Source organism: Canis lupus, chromosome 29 (genome assembly GCF_048164855.1).
Source record: "Canis lupus baileyi chromosome 29, mCanLup2.hap1, whole genome shotgun sequence".
Classification (NCBI taxonomy): domain Eukaryota; kingdom Metazoa; phylum Chordata; class Mammalia; order Carnivora; family Canidae; genus Canis; species Canis lupus.
In genome coordinates this window covers 30,973,269-30,993,382 of record NC_132866.1, presented here as the reverse complement: position 1 = coordinate 30,993,382, position 20,114 = coordinate 30,973,269, and the positions used below count along the sequence as shown (strand labels likewise).

General features: G+C 35.8%; 1 protein-coding gene across 22 annotated transcripts in view; it reads left to right on the top strand.

Moving 5' to 3' along the window:
* Window positions 1-20,114, top strand: part of LCOR (ligand dependent nuclear receptor corepressor) — a 152,162-nt gene that overhangs the window by 113,002 nt on the left and 19,046 nt on the right. For 5 of the 22 annotated variants that reach the window (XM_072805854.1, XM_072805855.1, XM_072805856.1 and 2 more), the window contains one exon: window positions 193-9,749. The exons of 16 other annotated variants lie outside the window; for them this stretch is intronic. In XM_072805854.1, the coding sequence (XP_072661955.1) occupies window positions 193-1,162 (970 nt within the window). In that variant the 3' untranslated portion in view covers window positions 1,163-9,749. Of the gene's footprint in view, window positions 1-192; window positions 9,750-20,114 lie in introns of those variants that run through there. One more of the 22 variants, XM_072805853.1, reaches the window with a different exon arrangement.

Sequence of the window (20,114 nt, the reverse complement as noted above, 5' to 3'; positions counted from 1 at the left end):
TTTTCTTTTTTTGTGAACAAGTTTTAAAACTAACTGCCGAGACCATTTTTTTTTTAATTTTAGAGAAAAATAAATAAATAACACAAAGTGATGTTACCCAAGCAAGGCCTTCTAATAAAGGAGTGGTCCCCTCACCCATCCCTCCCTACCTGTGCAAGTCCTGCTCACATCAGTTTCCTTCCATCCAATTAGGCGACCTGGGAGACCCAGCCAGTACCGCCCAGACGGACTTCGGAGTGGTGATGGGGTACCTCCAAGAAGCTTACAGGATGGAACCAGGGAAGGTTTTGGACACTCCACATCACTCAAAGTTCCATTGGCTCGATCCCTGCAGATTAGTGAAGAGCTACTGAGCAGAAACCAATTGTCCACAGCTGCCAGCCTTGGGCCATCTGGATTACAGAATCATGGACAACACTTAATATTATCCAGGGAAGCCTCTTGGGCAAAACCACATTATGAGTTCAACCTCAGCCGTATGAAGTTCAGGGGAAATGGTGCACTCAGCAACATCAGTGACCTTCCTTTTCTTGCAGAAAACTCTGCCTTTCCAAAAATGGCACTTCAAGCAAAACAAGATGGAAAAAAGGATGGGAGCCATGCATCTCCTGTAGATTTAAAGATACCACAAGTTCGAGGAATGGATCTTTCTTGGGAGTCTCGCACTGGTGATCAGTACAGCTATAGCTCTTTGGTAATGGGTTCACAAACGGAGAGCGCGCTTAGTAAAAAGTTAAGGGCTATTCTTCCAAAACAAAATAGAAAAAGCATGTTAGATGCTGGACCCGATTCTTGGGGCTCAGATGCTGAGCAGTCTACCTCTGGACAGCCATATCCCACATCGGATCAAGAAGGAGACCCTGGCTCCAAGCAGCCTCGGAAGAAAAGAGGGCGTTACAGACAGTACAACAGTGAGATACTGGAGGAAGCAATCTCAGTGGTTATGAGTGGAAAAATGAGTGTTTCCAAAGCTCAGAGTATTTATGGGATTCCCCACAGTACACTGGAGTACAAAGTAAAGGAGAGGCTGGGCACTTTGAAAAACCCTCCAAAGAAAAAGATGAAATTAATGAGGTCGGAGGGGCCAGATGTTTCTGTAAAGATTGAATTAGATCCCCAGGGAGAGGCAGCACAAAGTGCAAATGAATCAAAAAATGAGTAGGAATACTGTAGAGTGCCAATTACTGTACAAACTGGGTGAGCACTACTGCATTGTTCAGCTATCATTGCTTGCACCTGACTTCATTTACTGTGACACTTGTTTCTTTGCAGATTTTGCATTGACTTGTGTGTACAGAGGTGAAAGGTGCATTCTGAATGTTGCATATTTTAAAATTTTCATGTGCAGTATGGCTCGGGATATTGTTTGGCCTTTTTGCATGTTTCTCTACAAAAGAGAATTGAGTTACCTCACAGAGAACAGATACATGGAAGTGGACTCCTTGCCTGTAGAGCCTGCATGCTTTTCTTTCTTTCTTTCTTTGTTTCTTTCTTTTTTTTTCCTCTTAAGTTATATTTGCCTTTATTTAAAAAAAAAAAAAAAAAAGATAAAAAAGCCCCCTTTTAGAAACCACCTCTGTCAAACTGGGAGCTTTATCATTACAAATTAGAAAGCCATCTTATAAAATCATTCATGTTTCTCTTCTGCATTTCAACTAATTGAAAGATTAAAGAAAAATATCCTAAGAACAATGAACCTTTGAATTTAAGAAATTTGGTTATTCAGTGTAATTATTTAGGTCAATTTACATTTTATGATTTTTTTCTCACTATTAAATTTACTTAACAAATCAGCAATCTGTTTAGTGCTCACCCAGAGGGAAAGGAGGTGGAAAATGTGCACACACTACCTTCAGAAATGCTTCGGTTAATTCCTTTGTAACACTACCTTTGCTGTAATTTTCTTTGGGATTTTCTAAGGGTAGAATTTGGTCTCACCAACAAGTGAGGATATAGCCTTATCTCATGGAGGACGAGCTCCGTTCTTACTCAGGAGCAGTCAGGGTACATTACATAAAACAATAGAGGATGCCTCATTTTAACAGTTTCTTTGTATTCTTAAAACCTTTTACAGATTGATCATGTGCTAACTAACAACTGGATGTTATTGCAGCAACTAGTTTAATATATTCAAGATCTGTTTATTGGGGAAAGGGAGAAGTAAGGAAAGTGTGTTTAAGTAATTACAATACTGCAAAAGTGGTATCTAGATTTTACAGCCTCAGTAGTCTGCCCAAATATCCACATGAATATCCATGTTTGTGGTGAGGAAAAAAAAACCCAAGGCAACCTAATATGATTTAGGTTGCATTTCACATCTAATGATAATCCAATCAGCAATCAAGCTCAGAATTTCTTTTTTAACTAATCCAGGTACTAGTACAAGGGGAGAGGGGTTGTTTTTTAGTTTTTATTTAATTTGTTGCTTTCAGTTTTTCTTCTCCTTCTCCTTCTCCTTCTCCTTCTCCTTCTCGTTCTCCTTTTTTGGCATCCTGCATTCTATCCCCTTTTTAACTTTTCCTGATATTTCGCTGATTTTCATGGTTGTTTAGCACACAATTCAGGACTTTTCAGATCATGTTTATATAAGCACTCCTTGAAGAGCATCTTAAGCTTTTTTTGAGATGGGCTTTTCAAATTATAGTAATGAAATTCATAGTATTTATTTCCTACAATTTTTTGCAAGAATAACTGATAAATAAAGCCCATAAAATTTAATTTTGACTTTTGACCAAATTAAAATTACTCTCAGTGTAAAAACAAAATCCATGCCACACACACCCCATCTAATCTAATCTGCTGAGAAAGGTGGTCAGGCCCTTCTAAATGCTTAACCAAAAATAAGCAAAAAGTCATTGGAATTTTTGTATAAAATAAAGTAAAACTTGGAGCATTAAATTGTGAAGCCAGTGATTTCAGATGGATACTGAGTTGAAGAGAAGTAGGTCCAGATATTCCCAAAGCATAAATTTTTGCCTGGCAACTTTGGAGCAGTTAATTAGGTTAAGGATAGTTTTTCCTCAGCAACCTATTTCTTCAAAGGTTAGGCACACCATTGCTGTTATTAAAATACATGCACTGCTCATTCTCGACATAGCCTGGGCTTGGGTTTCTCTTTTGGTTTGGTTATTTTGTGTAGCAGTTTAATCTGTGGATGACTGAGCCTGTTTCCTCTTAGCTTTCTGATCTTCTCAACAGAAAAAGCAGCTTGGGTTCAGAGCAGTATGTGACTCTGCAATATTTTCTAGCCTAGCTAGAAGTTGCAATAAAAATATTTTATGAAATATATGGTTTTCATCTGCAGTTGAAGGAAGTTGTAGAAAGTTTGCTGAAAGCAAAGGGCTAAGCTTGTGAAGGAATGCCTCCTTTGTTCCACACTCAGTAATTTGTTACACACAATTAATTGCAGCCATGGTACCTTTTTGCCTGATGTTTGGGGGTATTTGGTAGCCCGAATTCCTGCAAAAGGGTCCTTTGAGCAATTAATTTGTGCTTGCTTTTATCCCCTCTCAGAAAGGCATCATTAAAGGCCCATTTAAGAATCTGGCCCTAAAAGTTCAACTTTTGTAGTTTTACTGTTCAGAGAGGTTTAATCCTGTGTGGTAGTCTATAAAGTGATGTATGAGTTGAGTTATGTAAATTTTGTCATTGTAGTGTACATGGAGTGATCATTTTACTAACATAAATATTTTCTATGTGTGTTTCAGTGGATGACAATCGAGCAGCAGAAGAATGGTGTGCCTACCCTTTAATGCTGCAGTTTAAATAAGAGAACTTGTATTGTGTCATTTCAGATTGTAGGCTGAGACTTGTAAATAGTGAAAATTTGAGTACTTCTATTATTTGTTTTGGTTAGAAAGTGAATTTAAAAACAAACCAAACTCTAAACTTTCTCAGATTAAAAGTCCTGAGACCTGAAGATTGTAATATTCATGTCTGTGAAGCTTTTAAACATTACACGTGAGATCAGTCATGACTTGATATTCAGGTAAATTTTCTTTTCCAAGAAGCTTTTGAATAAGCATATTTCCTCCAAAGGTCGGTCGGTCTCTTTCTCTCTCTCTCTCTCTCTCTTTTTTTTCCTTTTTGAGTGTAGATTATTTTAAAGCACTAATTGCATTACATTGGTAACTGCAATATAAAATAGCCATTATTGTTTTGTGAAGCATGGTTGAAATTAGATAGTGGTCCCTTTTAAATTTCATGAGCCTCTCAGAAAAAAATAAAAATCTTAAAAAAAAAATACAGAAAGCTGCTGAATATTTCAAAAGATATATATTTTACCTTATTGTAGGTTTTGTAAAGTTAGTTGGTAATATTCAGGTGCACTTTTAATGTTAAATTTTGTGTTCAGATTTCCATTATACCATGTATTTCTCGGAGGTGGCTCATCACATGGCTGGCTGTCAGTCTTGGTGCCGCAGTGATCTTTTAATATTTGATTTCTCTCTTGATTTGCCACTGTTCTGTATTGGCACTTTCAGTGTAGATATTCTAGTTTGGGGACGTCCTCATCAATGTGTAATAGAGATTGGTCTATTCGCATGCTTAATTTCTGCTGATCAGAGTTTTGCATGGCCCAAACAACAGTTGACCATTTTTATGGTATGGGAAAGTATAGTTCACAGCGGTCTTTGTCACAAAAGCCTTTTCTCCTATCATTTTCCAGTAGGCAGATGATGACATTACTCAAACTAATGTTAGGAGATAATGTATTGAAAATCCAATTCTTGAGTTTTTTATGAGAGAACATTGGTATTGTAGAGTAGATATACTATGGCACTATAAAATCAAAAATACTAAATAATACTGTGGAAGGATATCTAGTTGGTATTTTTATCATTAGCTTTCTCATGTCTCAGACAGTAGAGTCATGAAGCTTGACAGAAATGTAATATATTATATTACTTTGTTCAGTAGGCTTTCAAGTGACTCTTGAACTATGTTTGTGATGAGCTATACACTTTTTTCTGCTCCCCAAATACCATGAAGGACAAGGTCTCTCTTTCAAGAAACATAATTTATATTTGTGTATAATACTTTTTAATATTAAGTTTGTTGTTACTCTGAAGTTTAGGTGTTGCTTGATAAACCTTTGCTGCAGCAGATCATGAATATGAGTAAGGCTTTGTGTGATGATAATAGGGGTCCTTATGTGAAGTAAATTACTGTTCAGTTCTGGTGAGCAAGCTCAACAAGTGTGAAGTGTGTATTAGCTTTACTTGGTACACTTTTACTTTACAATATTGAAGTGCTTTTAGAACTCTGGTTATCTTATATAAACCATTACCTCAACCAATTGGCATTTTCATTCCCCAACATTTTACCTGAGCTATAATATGAGCTATATGGGATCAGATAATAAAACAATAAGGCACAATGAGAAGTTTAGTTCCCAATTTTCTGGAGAGAACTCTAAATTAGACTAAAAATGACTACCTGCAAAGGCCCATATCTTAACTACCTTCTGTCATTAGGCAGTACTTAGCAACCTTTGAGCTGCTAGTGAGCTATGTGTTCTCCCCCTGCTCAAATAAGCACATGGTGCAAGGCCTGGTTCTAAGCCTTTGTGATTCTCTTACATTTCATTGACCCATATTAGTAAAGCTTGGATTCAGTTGGTTATTTTTATAAAAAAATTAATGATTCTGTCCAATGTCAGAACCTGAAATTATTTTGAAGGGTTTTAACAGATAAATGACTGGTCATGTCATTTTCTTTAACAGCTGTTGTCCCCATAGATTTAATTTTGAGACAGACCACGTATTTTTGCTTTTGTAATAATTCTTTCTTTAAATGCTAGTTATATGAGCCACCCTTTTTCTATATATTCAGGTTGCTGTCATTGGTGATAGAATATGGCAATAGACTGAATTGCTCCACTTAATCTTTTATGGAAAACATTGAAAGTTATAGGTTGAATTTTGACCTTCATTGAAGATATCAAAGATTGTTTTCCTGTTACCTTTATCTTTCTGTTGTAATTAGGTCTTTATTACTGTGGTCAGGCCAGTGCTATTAGAAACTTAATGGCTTTAGCCAAATGGCCCATTTAGGAGACTATTAAGCTATATAGGGGCTTAAAAAAAGTGATTGCTTTCAAACTCTACTGAAAAGGAAAGAAGTATAATTCTGGTACAAGGAATGCAGACCTCCAAAGTCTTCTTAGTTTTCTTTAGATTCATTCTGTCCTTGAGACTTACAGGATTTGTGACATGGTGACTGAAGGGAAAATAGAGGAAATTCTCTGCCCATCCTCTGTCTCTCGTTCCCAGATAAACTCACAGTTGCCTTTTGAAAAAGCAGACATTAGCCCTGTAGCTGTGTGCCCTAAATGTTTTGAAGGAGATTGGGGGAGGGGGGTAAGGAGTAGGATGGGAAAGTATGTATAGACTTGAGAAGAAGCTAAAGATTCTCTTCAACAGTACAAACAATGAGTCGCAGGATAGATAATGTAAAGTTGGGCCACCTTCATTTCATGATAGAGAAATCTTTTAGATGATTTGAAAATGAGAATCAAGACTAATTAATGTTGATTTGACAATAAAACATGAGTTAATTCTGCAACTATTTGGGGGGTAATTTTAAGGTTTCCAGTTCATTTAGAGCTGTGTCGATAAGCGCTGAAAAACAAGCACTTTTAGTTAATCATCGATTTATTGGATGTAGCAAATATTATAATCATAATATTTAATCTTTATAGTTTGAATATGGAAATGAACTCTTTACCCCATCTTGAACTGTCTTTGAACAGACTCAAGGTGATCTTTTCAACACTGGAAATGACCCTACACACATACCAAAAAAATCTAAAGCAGTAAGACGTATTTGAAGATCCATACCTCTTAGACTTTTTAGATTTGTCTTGGGAAAGAATTTATGAACCTATAACCAGTATTAGTGCAGTCTTGGGTTCCTTGTTCTGCATAATTGCACCCTTTCTCAGGTATGTCCTGAAAACATAAATTTTAAAATAATCTCTTTAGAGATTAGATTCTCAGTGGATAGTGTGTAAGGGGACTGGGGGAGGGGGGTGGGGGGTTGGCCACAGGACACTGACACAGTAGAGCAGGGATTTTTAACATTCAATAGCCAAATAGAATTTCAATCTAGAATATTTTTACCCCCTCAGAGTAAGTGAAACATCTATTATTTGGTAAATACCCGGTGCTACACTCCTAAAAGTCTTTTCTTTCATCCAGGTTAACTTTTTTTTCCTGCTTGGTGGAAGGGTATATAGTAAACTTTACTGTCACTAGGAAAGCACTTGTCCGAAATGTTTGAAGTACTAGAAAAGGGATAATTCAGCACTTTTTCTGTTACAACACTAAAGTCTTAATTTATCTTCAGAGTCTTAGGTACTGTAAGTTTTAGCGTGATTATTTAAAAATATAAAGCATAACTACATAATACGGGGTCAGATCACATTTATATAAATACTTCTTATTAAAAAAAAAAAGACAACAACATTCTGTACCTTTCAAGCAATTCCAAATGATTGCCTCACATTTCTGGTTTCATTAAGCATTTCAGGCTTAAGAATTTGGAATTTGAGAGGAGGTGAGGGGAAGATTCCCCAAAATGAAAAATTGTGTCAGACCATTTTAGAAAAATCACTAGGAAAATGGGTAGGGATTCTCTCTCCCTTTAAGTCTTCAGGGAATGAGCAGTATTTAGAATCTTTGGCTGAAATTCAAGCCTTTTTACTGTGTAAATTTTTAATATTAATTCACTGACATGCTTTTTACATCAGAGGACTGAAAATGGATCTTAATGTTTTTAAGTTGTGGAAGGGTATATTTCTAAAATGAGGGGGGGATAATTAACTAGGTTAGTATACCAGCATTAGTAAGTTTAAGGAATTTTAGTATGTAATAGCAAAGTGTTTGATTAAAAGTCTAATCCTATATTGCTAGTCGAAATTAGTTACATTCTGATCTAGGAAAGATAATAGTCATTGGATATTGATATGCTGTGCTGTCAGAAAACCAGACGAAGATAGAAACCTTTATCTGACTCCCACATGTTGCTTGTTCTGATGGGATATATACTTTACAGCAGCTTATTGCTGCTGCTTTGAGAAGAAATGTATAAACTATACATTTGGAGTGTTTTGCATATAATTCTTTATAACCTCCACTTTGAACTGTCAGACATTGGTATTTTATCAGTCCACATTGTTAAATAAAACTAATGTTCTTAGGAATCCAACTTGTACACACTGTTTAAAAACCCTCAGGGACAGTTTACACACTATTCTCACTCAATTCAGGTACTTTGATGCTATTCTTAAACCTAACAGTGACTTGTATTTTTCTGTTTTGCTTTTATTTCGACGTGCTGGTAGCACATCCTTGATGAATGTCAACTTAAAAACTCAGTTCAGGTATCCAGGTATAACTCAGCCAAACAGATTTTAAAGCTGCATATAACTCTCCAGCACACGGTGCCTCACACTCTTATAGTGGCATTCTATATATTCAGTTATTACTACTGAGCAGATAATATGGGGGTTCCTGTTAACAGTGTATTTAAAAAAACAAAATGTGCATAAATGTATAGCCAGCACATGTGTAACACACACACAAACTATATTTTTAAATGCCACTAATAGCCAGCACAATTAAATGACATTCCTTGCTGCTTCTGTAAACTATAACAGATGCAGTTCCTCCTCGATGTGGCTCTTGCTTCTTCACCACACTACTACTAAATTCAAGCACTGGTCCTTGGGTGTCTGACCTCTACATTCTAGTTTATGCAATGTCTTTAGAGAATTCTGTGCACTGGCCACTGTGATGGAACCGTTGGGCCAGTAGTGCTCTGAGTTTATTAGTAGTGACTCTGCCAAAGTTGGTGTTGTAACATGAGTATGTAAATGTCAAAAAAATTAGCAGAGGTCTAGGTCTAGATATCAACAGACAATTTTGTCAGTATATTTTGTAGCCTTCAAGTCCTCAGTGACAAGTTTCTAATGATGTGAAGTTCTAATTCCAGTGTTTTAGTACTTTGCATCTTTAATGTTAAGACTTGTCTACTAGAGGTCTTTATTCTTTAAGACTCCTTTTGTTTTCTACAGTACTATCTGTGGTTAACAAAATAGATTATTCCTCTGCTTTAATATTTGATATCTTACATTTAAAAGGAACTCTCCATATATAAAACCCATAGCCTTTGAAGATACGGAAAATGGCATCAGATTTCTAGAAGTTCAAGTGTCATGTAACAAAACAGGAACCCCCTTTACTCTTATGGACCTCATTTCAATATACTGTTTACAGTTTGACGGAATTGTATAATTTAATATTTCTCTTGTACTGTAGTTTATATTTATTTACAGATTTTTTTTTGTACTGTGTGATTTGAACTTTTTGTTCCTTGCTATGATCAATGTTTATGTAGTAGAGCACTTATGATCACAAATTAAGTTTTTTGGTTTGATTGCACTACATTAAATTTTTTAATGCAGTTCTGATTTTTGACTGGACTAAAATAAGCTGTGTCTTAATGTATGTGATGAGTACTTAAAACTTTAATCCATGTGGTCCCCTTTTTTTTGCATTGTATGTCAGAAGCGCTAGTTCTTTCGTGCATGTGTAAGATTTAATGGTTCCATTGTATTATTTGACCATGACATTTTGGAGAAACATTCCCAGCTGTAATGTTGTGTATGGTAGTTCTCACTGGATGCTAGACTTTTCAAAACCACTATTCTTCTAATAAATTTTGTTGTGAAAAGCTGTTTTAAACGCTTGGTTTCTACTTCTTAAGATTTTAATATGTTTTTTAAAAATCCACAGAAGGGATAAAATTTCCAAGTGTTCTGTAAATGTACTTGGTAAGAAGTTGGTAATTTTTTAATGGTAAATTCTTTCCAGATGATCTCTTAGATGACTAGAAGTTACTGTTTCAAAATTGTGCTTCAGTATTTGGGTGCCACACTGCCTAATAACTCTATGCCTTTATAGTTTGATACTCCCCTACCTCACAGGGATTATTCACTTGAAAAATTTGTTTCAGCTAGACAAGATACATATTTATATTTTTCATAATACCTGCTTGCTGGGCTTATGTAATTATTTTCTCAAAATCATAGTTTTGTCAGAGTAAACCATTATGCTGGAATTGCTTGCTAAAATGATGATTTACTAAGTATTGTTTGCTCTTGAAGTACAAGTATGAAAGCAGCATAGTCAGTTGAGGTTCTTATAGTATTCTGTATTCTACAGTATAGTATTCTGATTCTTGGGAAGATGCTGGCATTTCCTTTTAACTGGACAAAAAAGAACAATATATGTGTTGCTTACTTGTTTTTTTGAGAAACGAGGTGTATAAAGAAGTATTATAAAGTGATTCCTGTTGTAAAGTAGTGAGGGGAACATCTGAATTAGGGTGATAAAGATTAGAAATGGTATAGCAAAGTATTGGAGAAAGCTTTTTCAAGCTCAAATATGTGTAATTAATGTAGGTTGAAGGGGTTTCTGATAATTTCTAATGGCATTTTCTACTAAAAAATGATGCTATTGTTGGTAGTTGCTCCAGATTATCTTTTAGTTAGTATTTTTGTCTTACTTCTTTGGCTGTCTCTCTGCTTTTTGGTCCGATGTTTATAAATTTGGAAATTTTGTTGGTACTGAAGGCTTGTCCGTTGGCTTCATTTGTTTCCTTTACTCAGTCATGCCACATTATTTATAGAACAATTTTCTGGAAACCTAATTACTACTTATTTGTAAATTTGAAAGCTTATAACTGCTTGTTTCTTGCCATTATCCATTCTAAACTGGTGACCAGATCAATATGGTAGGATTATAATCTGGCATCTCATAAATGAATTCATTTTAGTGTTTTTTGTTTATGAATTGATACTTAATTCTCCAGTTATTATAACTTTGTTTTTAAAAAGGACTTACTCCTTCTAATCCAGAATTTTCTTCTCTGATTCTGTTGATACTTTGGAATTAATTCAAGGACTCTTATGTCTTATCAAGGTGTTGCAATCAGGGAAATTGCAGATGGGAAATGGAGTGGGAAAAATGGAAAATGGGATAGCTTTCTGCCACTTCCCGAGTTGTATAGTCATTTTTCCTCAAAAACTTTCTCTCACCAGATACTTTTATCGAAATGTAAATACATTCTTACGTCATATAGTGCTAGATCTCATTGCCGAAAAGAGTGCACAATCTTTTAACAGAATTTACTGAGTAACGCAGTAGATAGCTGTTCTCTTGTATTCTGAGTGTACACTTTGTCATTAGCTGCTTCCAGTGGTGAGCATTTAGCCGAGGATTGTATTAATCTTGTTCAGCTTAGAAATTTTTGGACTTTTGCTATGTTTGGAGGAAATGGTAGTATATCAAGCATCACTTACAATTGGAGTAGAAAAGCTTTTTTTCAGAGGTCAGTAGAAAAATGTTTTCAAAAGAAAACATTTTTTCAAAAGGTTGATCAGGGAATGCCTGGGCAGTTTAGTAGTCTGCTTTTGACTCGGTGTGATCCTGGAGTCCTGGGATTGAGTCCCACATCAGTCTCCCCAGGGGGAGCCTGCTTCTTGCTCTATGTCTCTGCCTCTCTCATGAATAAATAAATAATTTTTTAAAACCTAAAAAAAAATAAATAATAAAAGGTTGATCAGTGTGTATATAGTTAATAGTTTAAGCCATCATTTGGTTAGAGTGCAACTTGGGAAGTAACCTGGGAAGTAAGCAAAAATACCTAAAAACTCATAAGTATTAAATCTGGAGTCTGAGGCTATTTATAGTCATGTACAGATACTATTGTTTATTGACTAGTAGTTTTCAGATGGTAATGGTACTTTCACCAACCTTATTTGACCACCAATACAGAGTGATAAGGGATTATTTGGTACTTTAAATTTCTGTCAACTTGGTATTCTAACTAACACTCATGTTTTCATCTGGGAAGTCATAGTGGTCACCTGAATGCTGTTGAGTAATAGACCTCTGAGTCTGTTAAAAGTGCAATCTTATATTAAATGTGAGACAAACACACTAATATTTATCTGTTCTAACATTGGGAAATATATAGCAACACTTTAATGAATAATAAAGTATTATAAACCTTAGGGTCTCCCCTTTGCATTGTAGCATTTTCTAAAGGAAAAACAAATAGATCTGGATTTCATTTTAGATACCTTTTATTTAAAACAAGTCTTTTAAAGTTTTTATTATGAACTGTGTGAATGTGATACTTTTGCAAAAATTATAAGATATGTTAATTTTAAAGTATGTTATTTATAATGTCTATTTCCATTGTGTGCAGGCTAGTTCTGTCTTGAATATTTGAGCACAAAGAGTTCAGAGAATCATTGGATATACTCAGTCTCAATTAGAATCAGTCTTTAAGAATGCAGATGCCTGGGTTCTACACCAGATCCATTCAATCGGTTTATAAGTGTGAGGCCTGGACATGTTCTGTATTTTCAAAATGTAGCACAGGAGGTTTTTTCGCTTGGGGTTTTTTTGTTTTTTGTTTTTTTCTTTTTGTATTAAAGTTTATTCATTAGGTCTTTTGTGGCAGAGACACATAATGTAAAATTTACCATCTCAACCATTTTTTAAGTATATGGTTCAGCAGTGTTAAGCATATTCACATTGTTGTGACCATAGGAAGTTTTGATTGGTCCACTGATTAAATACTGTTTGTTCCATTCTAATCTTTTATTATTATTATTTTTTAATGAAAAACGTGGAATGTGGGGGAGCTTAAGGGACTTGTCCTCCTCACATAATGGGTTGCCCTTGATACACATGATTCCAAACCATATACCACTTTGGCACTCATAATTCAACCTTAGAATTAGAATTAGAGTTTTAATCTGCTAATAATTTTCTTTTAGGTTTACTTTTAACTTAATTAAATCTCAAATATTAATTTAGTTTCACTCTTGCTGAGATGTACATTGCTTTTTAGGAAGAGAATGAAATCCATATATGAAATTACCAGTTAAGAAATTACATCAGAAGCCTATAAATTTCATTGTTAAATAGAACCATTGTTGACTCAATGCTAGAGGAGATGGATCTTGAAGAGTAGGTAAGGCATAGAGAGGAGAGGAGAGATATCTACTCCAAGTTTAAGAGACAGAATTTAATGGGCCTGGTTTAAAATCTCAGCTCTTCTAGTTTCTCTGTACATGATCTTGAACAAGTTATTGAAACTTTCTGAACCTTGGGTTTGTTAATATTTTATTTAAATTCAGTTTGCCAACATACAGTATAACACCCAGTGCTCATCCCATCAAGTGCCCTCCTTAGTGCCCGTCACCCAGTTACCCTATCCTCTGATCCACCTCCCCTTCTGCAGCCCTTTGTCTCCTGAGCCTTGGTTCCTTATCTGTAAAAGGAATCTTCTACCATCTGCCTCAGAGATTTGCTATGAAGCTCAATTGAAATTCTGTATATAAGATACTTAGTACTATGTTGGGCTCTTTGCAAATCTGGCAAGAGTTAATTTAGTGAGGGATAGAGAAAGTGAGAAAATCAGATTGAAAATTGTAGAGGAAGTCGTTTGTATTGATTAGAACTTTGAAAGAGGGGCAGGTGAGTTTGTATTAGGGATACTGGGTGGCCAGTCTTTTCACTGCAGTCAAAGACATAAAAATGTTGGAACTATGATTAAAACCTGGAATGCTACTTTTCTACATTTCTTAGTCCTGTTCATGGGCATGTTATCAGACTATTAGTCATTCTTCATTTCTTTTCAGAGACTAGACTAAAAGTTGTTTGGAAAGTAGAAGATGTTTAAGATTAAAAATTACAAAGTTGTGTAGAATTTATCTTCATTTCCATTGTACACTGAGTATTTTGTATAGTCAAGGTTGAAATGTTACATGCTTTGAAGATTTTTCTTCCTACGTGGTGGTAGTTTGAATAACAAAATGTAAGACCTAAGTGTGGGAGTATGGATAAGTGCGTGCATATGTGTTTAATCATCAAACCATCAGTTTTCCAATGAAAGAATTTAGGGAATCTTCTGCCAAAGATTTAGCGATTTTAAACTCTTATTAAATGGGAGTTCTGAGCATTTCAAACAGGCAGATCATAGCACCAGTTTAGAGGTGTTCATTCTATTTACATTCTATTTACATCTATTAAATCAACTAGAAACATTTTTGCCAGGAAAACCTGGCAGTGTAGCATTAGCTAGATAAAGATGAATTAAGAAGAAAATAACCAGGATAGCAAATTTTTATGAGGTGCTAGGAATTGGTAAGTCTGTAGAAGAGTTTTTTAAACTGGATCAACCAGTTGCAACCTTAGTCAGTTGTAAGATGAGTTTAGTGGGTCCTAACATTTTATTTTATTTTATTTATTTTATTTTTTTGGGTGGGTCCTAACATTTTAAAAAGAAATCAGAAAAAGAGAGCACGTATCATATAATAAGGATAAAACTGTTTCATTGAAATGTGTGTCATCATAGATACGCAAACTGAGATATGTGTACTATATCACTTTGTAAAAAGTGTTTCTTGTTCTGGTTTGCAGTCAAAAAACTCTCATGGCTTTGAAAGCCATTGTGTAAACCATGCCTTTTCATCCCAGTAATTCTGGTATCTTGGAGAGCATGTTAGCAGCCTACTGTGTGCTTATAGTTAGGAACCTACACCTTTTACTGTCTTGTCTTCAAAATTCCCTTTCCTTTCCCTGCCTTGTTGATTTGAACTCATTTTCATTGGAAGATTATTCTTTTTTCCTATGCTGTTTTCCGTTCTCTTGAAAAAATGTCTTAGGGAAATTATTTTCGCTACATAGTAACTCATTTGGTTAGTTTAACAAACTGTGAGAGTAGAGTAAGAAATTTTAACCCAGCCCCCAGGTAGAACTGTGTTAACGAGGATGGAGTATGAGCAGTGGGAAGTGGATATGTTTTATCCAAAAAAAAGTGATAAAATCACAGGCATCTGGGTGACTCAGTTAAGTGTCTGACTCTTGAGGTCAGCTCAGGTCTTGATCTCTGGGTCTTGACTTCAAGCCCTGCATTGGGCTCCATGGAGCCTACCTTAAAGTGATGATCGGATTTGGACTTTAAGAAAGCTGACAATTCTGGGTAATGTGAAAGCAAACTCTAAAATGAGAAACTAGTGGCAGGGAGCATAGAATTCAGTATTCTCTAAGGAAAGTTGAATCAGTGTAGTTGAACTGGATTGTGATTGGAAGCAAGAGAAAAGAGGCAACCTAAGGAGAAGGAGTGAGGTGACATAAATACCTAAGTTGAATATATGTGTGCGTGAGTGTATACATTTAGTTACATTTTGTCTTCAATATTCCTGAGTAAAGACTTGAATATACCAATGATTCTGCTTAGTTCATGCCACTCCAGCAAAATCTCCAACAATAGACTTGAGTTTCCATAGAGAAGAAGAGAATGATGATAAAGGACTTAATTCCAAGAGCACCCAGAATGGTAGATACAAAAATGCTTTGCTAAAAAAATAATAAAAAATAAAAGTGCTTTGCTTATATCTATACTTTAAATTGTAAAATCTGTATACTTCCTCAAATATTCATGAGGTGAATAAGTGGAAAATGATATTAAATTTAAGAATCTTTTTCTAAGGTTTTACATTTTACAAAGTGATCTAGTCTTTAAAGATTACAGTTATTACTTAGGAATGCCATCATTGTGACAACTTTAAGTGATTTAGTATATGACAACAAAAGTAGAATTTTCCATTTTGAGGCTTACATTGCAGATTTGAATGGTTTCAAGAATATAGAGAGTAAGATCCTCAAGAGAACATGAGAAAAGTTAATGTCTAGAAGATCCTCCTAACAATCATGAAAAGCTCAGGATACTATCAAATATCTGCTGCTTATTATAATTCTGCTAGTCTCCTTCCTTTCACCCAAAAAAGAAAGTAGGAATATTTGTCAAAAACACATCACTCTGTTTCTAGAGAGAAAAGAACATTTATGTTGCTGGGATCTGTCATGTGAACTGTTAAATGTCCTCTTGTTTGTGTCAGGCCCCCATGCCTCCTTTAGAGCCCCCTATACATATACCCTTGCATATTGCCTTGCAAAATGCTGGTGTGGGCATTGAGTTGATAACCGCTATTATTACTCTTATTACAAAAGAAATAAACTCCCGTCATATTGGAGTCTTGTCTGGACACCAGGGAGGAAGCCATGTACTGTTCTTGGCCTCTACTGGGCCTTGACAAATGTTTCTTTACCCTCACTCTGTGATGGGGGGGATTTAAAAGAGCCCCATGATATAGTGCATTTTCTGTCATGTGGGGAATGAGCACCTGTTTTCTGCTTAAGCAGTGGTATTTTTCTAGTCCATCATTGTCCTGGTCGGTCATTCATTCATTCAGATTGATTTATTCATGAGAGACACAGACTTAGAGAGGCAGAGACACAGACAGAAGGAGAAGCAGGCACCTTGCAGGGAGCCCAATGCGGGACTCGATTCCCAGATCTCAGGATCATGACCTGAGCCAAAGGCAGACGCTCAACCACTGAGCCACGCAGGCGTCCCTGTCCTGGGCATTTAAACTGGGAATGAAAGGGCAATTCCCCACTCCCCAAAAAAGCTACATATGTTTTAATCCTCTATCTGACTAAAAATCAAAAAGAGAAATAGGCCAGGCTACTAGCTTGTCAGGAGCTCTCCTGTGATCCTGACCTAAAATGTCAGTTATGCTTTTACTACTCAGATCTCTCTTCACTCTGGCTTCACTAACTCAGGCTAGTGACACACTCTTCTTTCAGTTCAAAGCAGCCCGAGGCCAAGGTCTGTTCTCTTGATCTGAAATTATTGCACTATTTCTTAAAGTCTATTTCAGAGTGTTTTTTAAGAATTCTTAGTTATAATACTCCTTTAGATTAATAATTTAGATTTGTGCTCTCACCAAACCAGTATTTAGTGACATCACTTAGGGATATTTCTTCCCTCACTTCCAGGAACTATTATTTTTTAATTCATGCCCTCCAGTCCTAAATCCTGTGTCTTTCACAGCCTATGAACCCCTTCTATTTTTGTTTAAATTAGCATCCAAATGTAATATATTTGAACTTACATACACAGTCTTACCTAAGATGATAGAAACAATCAATCTGGTAGAAAAAAAAAATTTATCAGATGTAAATAGTTTGGCAGAAGTGTCTGTGAACTCATTACTTTCCTAGAAAGGAGACAAAGGCATTGGACTGTGGTGCTTAATGACCCTTTGCTCTGACATCTATTTGCTAGGTAACCTTCTGATTATATTTTGGCTTCCTGGGTATATTTGCCTATAGGGTGAAAATATGTTAAATAAGAATTTCCTTGGTAATTAAATTTTATTGTAATTTGACAGTCTGGTTAAATTGAAAAGCAATAGATACAAACCTTAAAAGACTTCTATCGTATTTAGAATTATTCTGAATAATTCTTTTATCAAAGATGTTAAGCCCCAAGATGCAGAAAAACTAGCAAACTTGGCTTTAGTAAGCACCCCCTGAAGCACCTCTTCTGTCCCCCAATTGAGATTATTCATAATTTTTAGAAGCTGTGTTTTGCTCTGCTTCTACTAAACTTGGCTAGGAACACAGTAAACTTAGAGAAGTGTTACAAAGGGATTACATGTCTTGTTTTAGATCAGTAATTCTTGACTTTTTCTACTTCATACCTGAACAAGATGCCTTTTGTCATCAGCAATCACCATGGGTTTGAAAATACACACACACACACACACACACACACACACCCCTCCAAGATTCTGATCTATGGGGGGAGTGATCATTCTCCTTAATCCCAGTTTTGAGAATTGCTTTTTCTATCTAAATGTATCTAAATTCTGTGTCACAGAATTTGGATTTCGGCCACCTGGAAGTCAGATATTAAACTGCCTGACTTTAAGAGGTCACTTTTTGTTCTGTGATCTTATGATCTTAGTTCTCACATTTCTTTGTTATCTTTATCTACTGTACCTTTTTATGTTTTCTCCTCGTTAAGTTCTGTGGAAGGAAAACTTGGTTCTTCAGTAATTTAGAGGTTCAACTAAACTATACATGGCTTTTGGAAAATCTCCATACACCTTGCTGTCCACCTTCTCCCCTACTCCACACACACATACACACAGTAGATGTCATAGCCCTTGGAATAGTCCCATATCCAAGTATGGAAAATCCACAGGGTAGATAAATTTCCCAGTGCAGAACAAAGACTTGTCAACAGACTTATCCAGGCCCTTGAAACACATTTTCTGTGTTTAAAGGACCAGAAATAAGGAATTAGGGAACATAACTTCAGATTATTGTCTAGCAAAAAAATATAGCTCTTCTTGCCTTGAGGGGAAATGATGATGCATTTTTATGTTTTCTTGTATTTAAATAGAAGAACCAAGCCAAAGTAATGAATATTTCTTAATTATTTGGTCTACTCTGTCAAGTATTTTCTCTAGCTTTCTTTCCCCTTCTGTTTTCCTGGGACTACCTTTTTCTACTGCTAGGATCAGCTCCCATCCAAACATCATGCAGTGTCTTTATTGCTCTTTTGTATTTTGGTCATCATTGATGTTGCACTTGCCATCAAGAGTTTTGTTGGTAGTTAGCAAATACTGAAGAGACTACCTGAATCCATCAATCCCAGATTTTTGACCCTTAAAATTGTCCTTTCAGCTCTCTACCCACATCTCTTCTCATTTTTATTCTTTTTCCTAAAGTAACATAAGCATTGACGATCCACCATTTACATTAACCACAGAGATACTTTACTACGGATTTAAGTATTGCAGTATTGGCAAAGTAGGCGAGTTCAACTATGTCTAACCTCTGATCTAGAAAAACATTGAGTAAATCATTACAGGTAGGGTTGTGAAACAACACACAACTCTTAAACTGTGCCTTTCAAAGTTGTTAAGAATATTATCTTATCCTTTGACCACACCCTTAAGAATTAGGCATTGAGCTGGGGATAGAAGGACAAAGTGGTCAAGGTCATGCAGGCTATTTCTCTCCTAAGGAGAGCCAGTCAGAAATAATCAATTGGAATTGGATTTGGAAGTCAAGTTTCCCTCTTCTGCAGCCCAACCTCCCATTTATCAGTCCCTGGGACCTTACAGCTCTTTAGTGGTGCTGAAGTATTTCTGATTGATAAATAATTCACTTAACTATTACAGACTCTTGTTGAACAGAAAGAACATGAAATCAAACAAGTGATTTTGAAATCTGTGATGTATTATTGTTCTTGTAAAGATCTTACATAGTGTGATGTGAGGGACATACCATCATACCAACTGTAATCCCTGAACTAAAAAATAGTGCTTCCCCTTCAGTCGAGTTGAGTGAATGGGCTGAAGGACAGAAGCCTCTCGGTTACTTTCTTAGTGTCTAAGAGTATTCTAAATCAGGGCAAATGCATAATTAGGCTTTCTCAAAGGCCTAAGACTATAGGGGGAAAAAAATGGAATAATTGGAAGCAAAGGTAAAGACTGTTTAAAACTCAGGCAAAAGTAGCCTTTTTTTTTTTCTTTAAACTGCACCTATTTTTTAAAAAACATGAAATTGTCACAGAATTAAATTTCAGGAGGTTGAGGTTAATTTGTAAGATTAAATATTCCAATAATCTGAAATTAAAAATCATCTAAATTTAAGATTGTATTGAGAAAATTTCTAGAGAGAAACACGGTAGGAAGCTTGATAAGTTAGAGGCACAAAACTGATTTTATTACTGTAGTTATAAAGTCAGCTATTATAAAAGGGCCATTTAATGACATTTGGACAAAGGTTAGTATTAATGTGAATGTTCTCCGATCCAAATGAAGCTCCTGGTTCAGACGTTTCAGAATCTTATGAATACTTCAATTCAGTGTACAGAAAGGAACCCATCAGACACATACATACCTCAATGAAATCACTAGCCCCCAGCTTCATTCCCCATGTTCCTATCTCAGTAAATGATGCTGCCCAGGAAGCCTCCTTTTTTTCTTTTTTCTTTTTCCTAAAGATTTTATTTATTTGAGAGTGAGAGAGCATGAGCCGGTTGAGGGGCAGAGGGAGAAGCAGACTCCCCACTGAGCAGGGAGCCCAATGCAGAGCTCAGTTCTCAGGACTCTGGGATCATGACACTTTACCAAAGGCAAAGGCAGACACTTAAGCAGCTGAGTC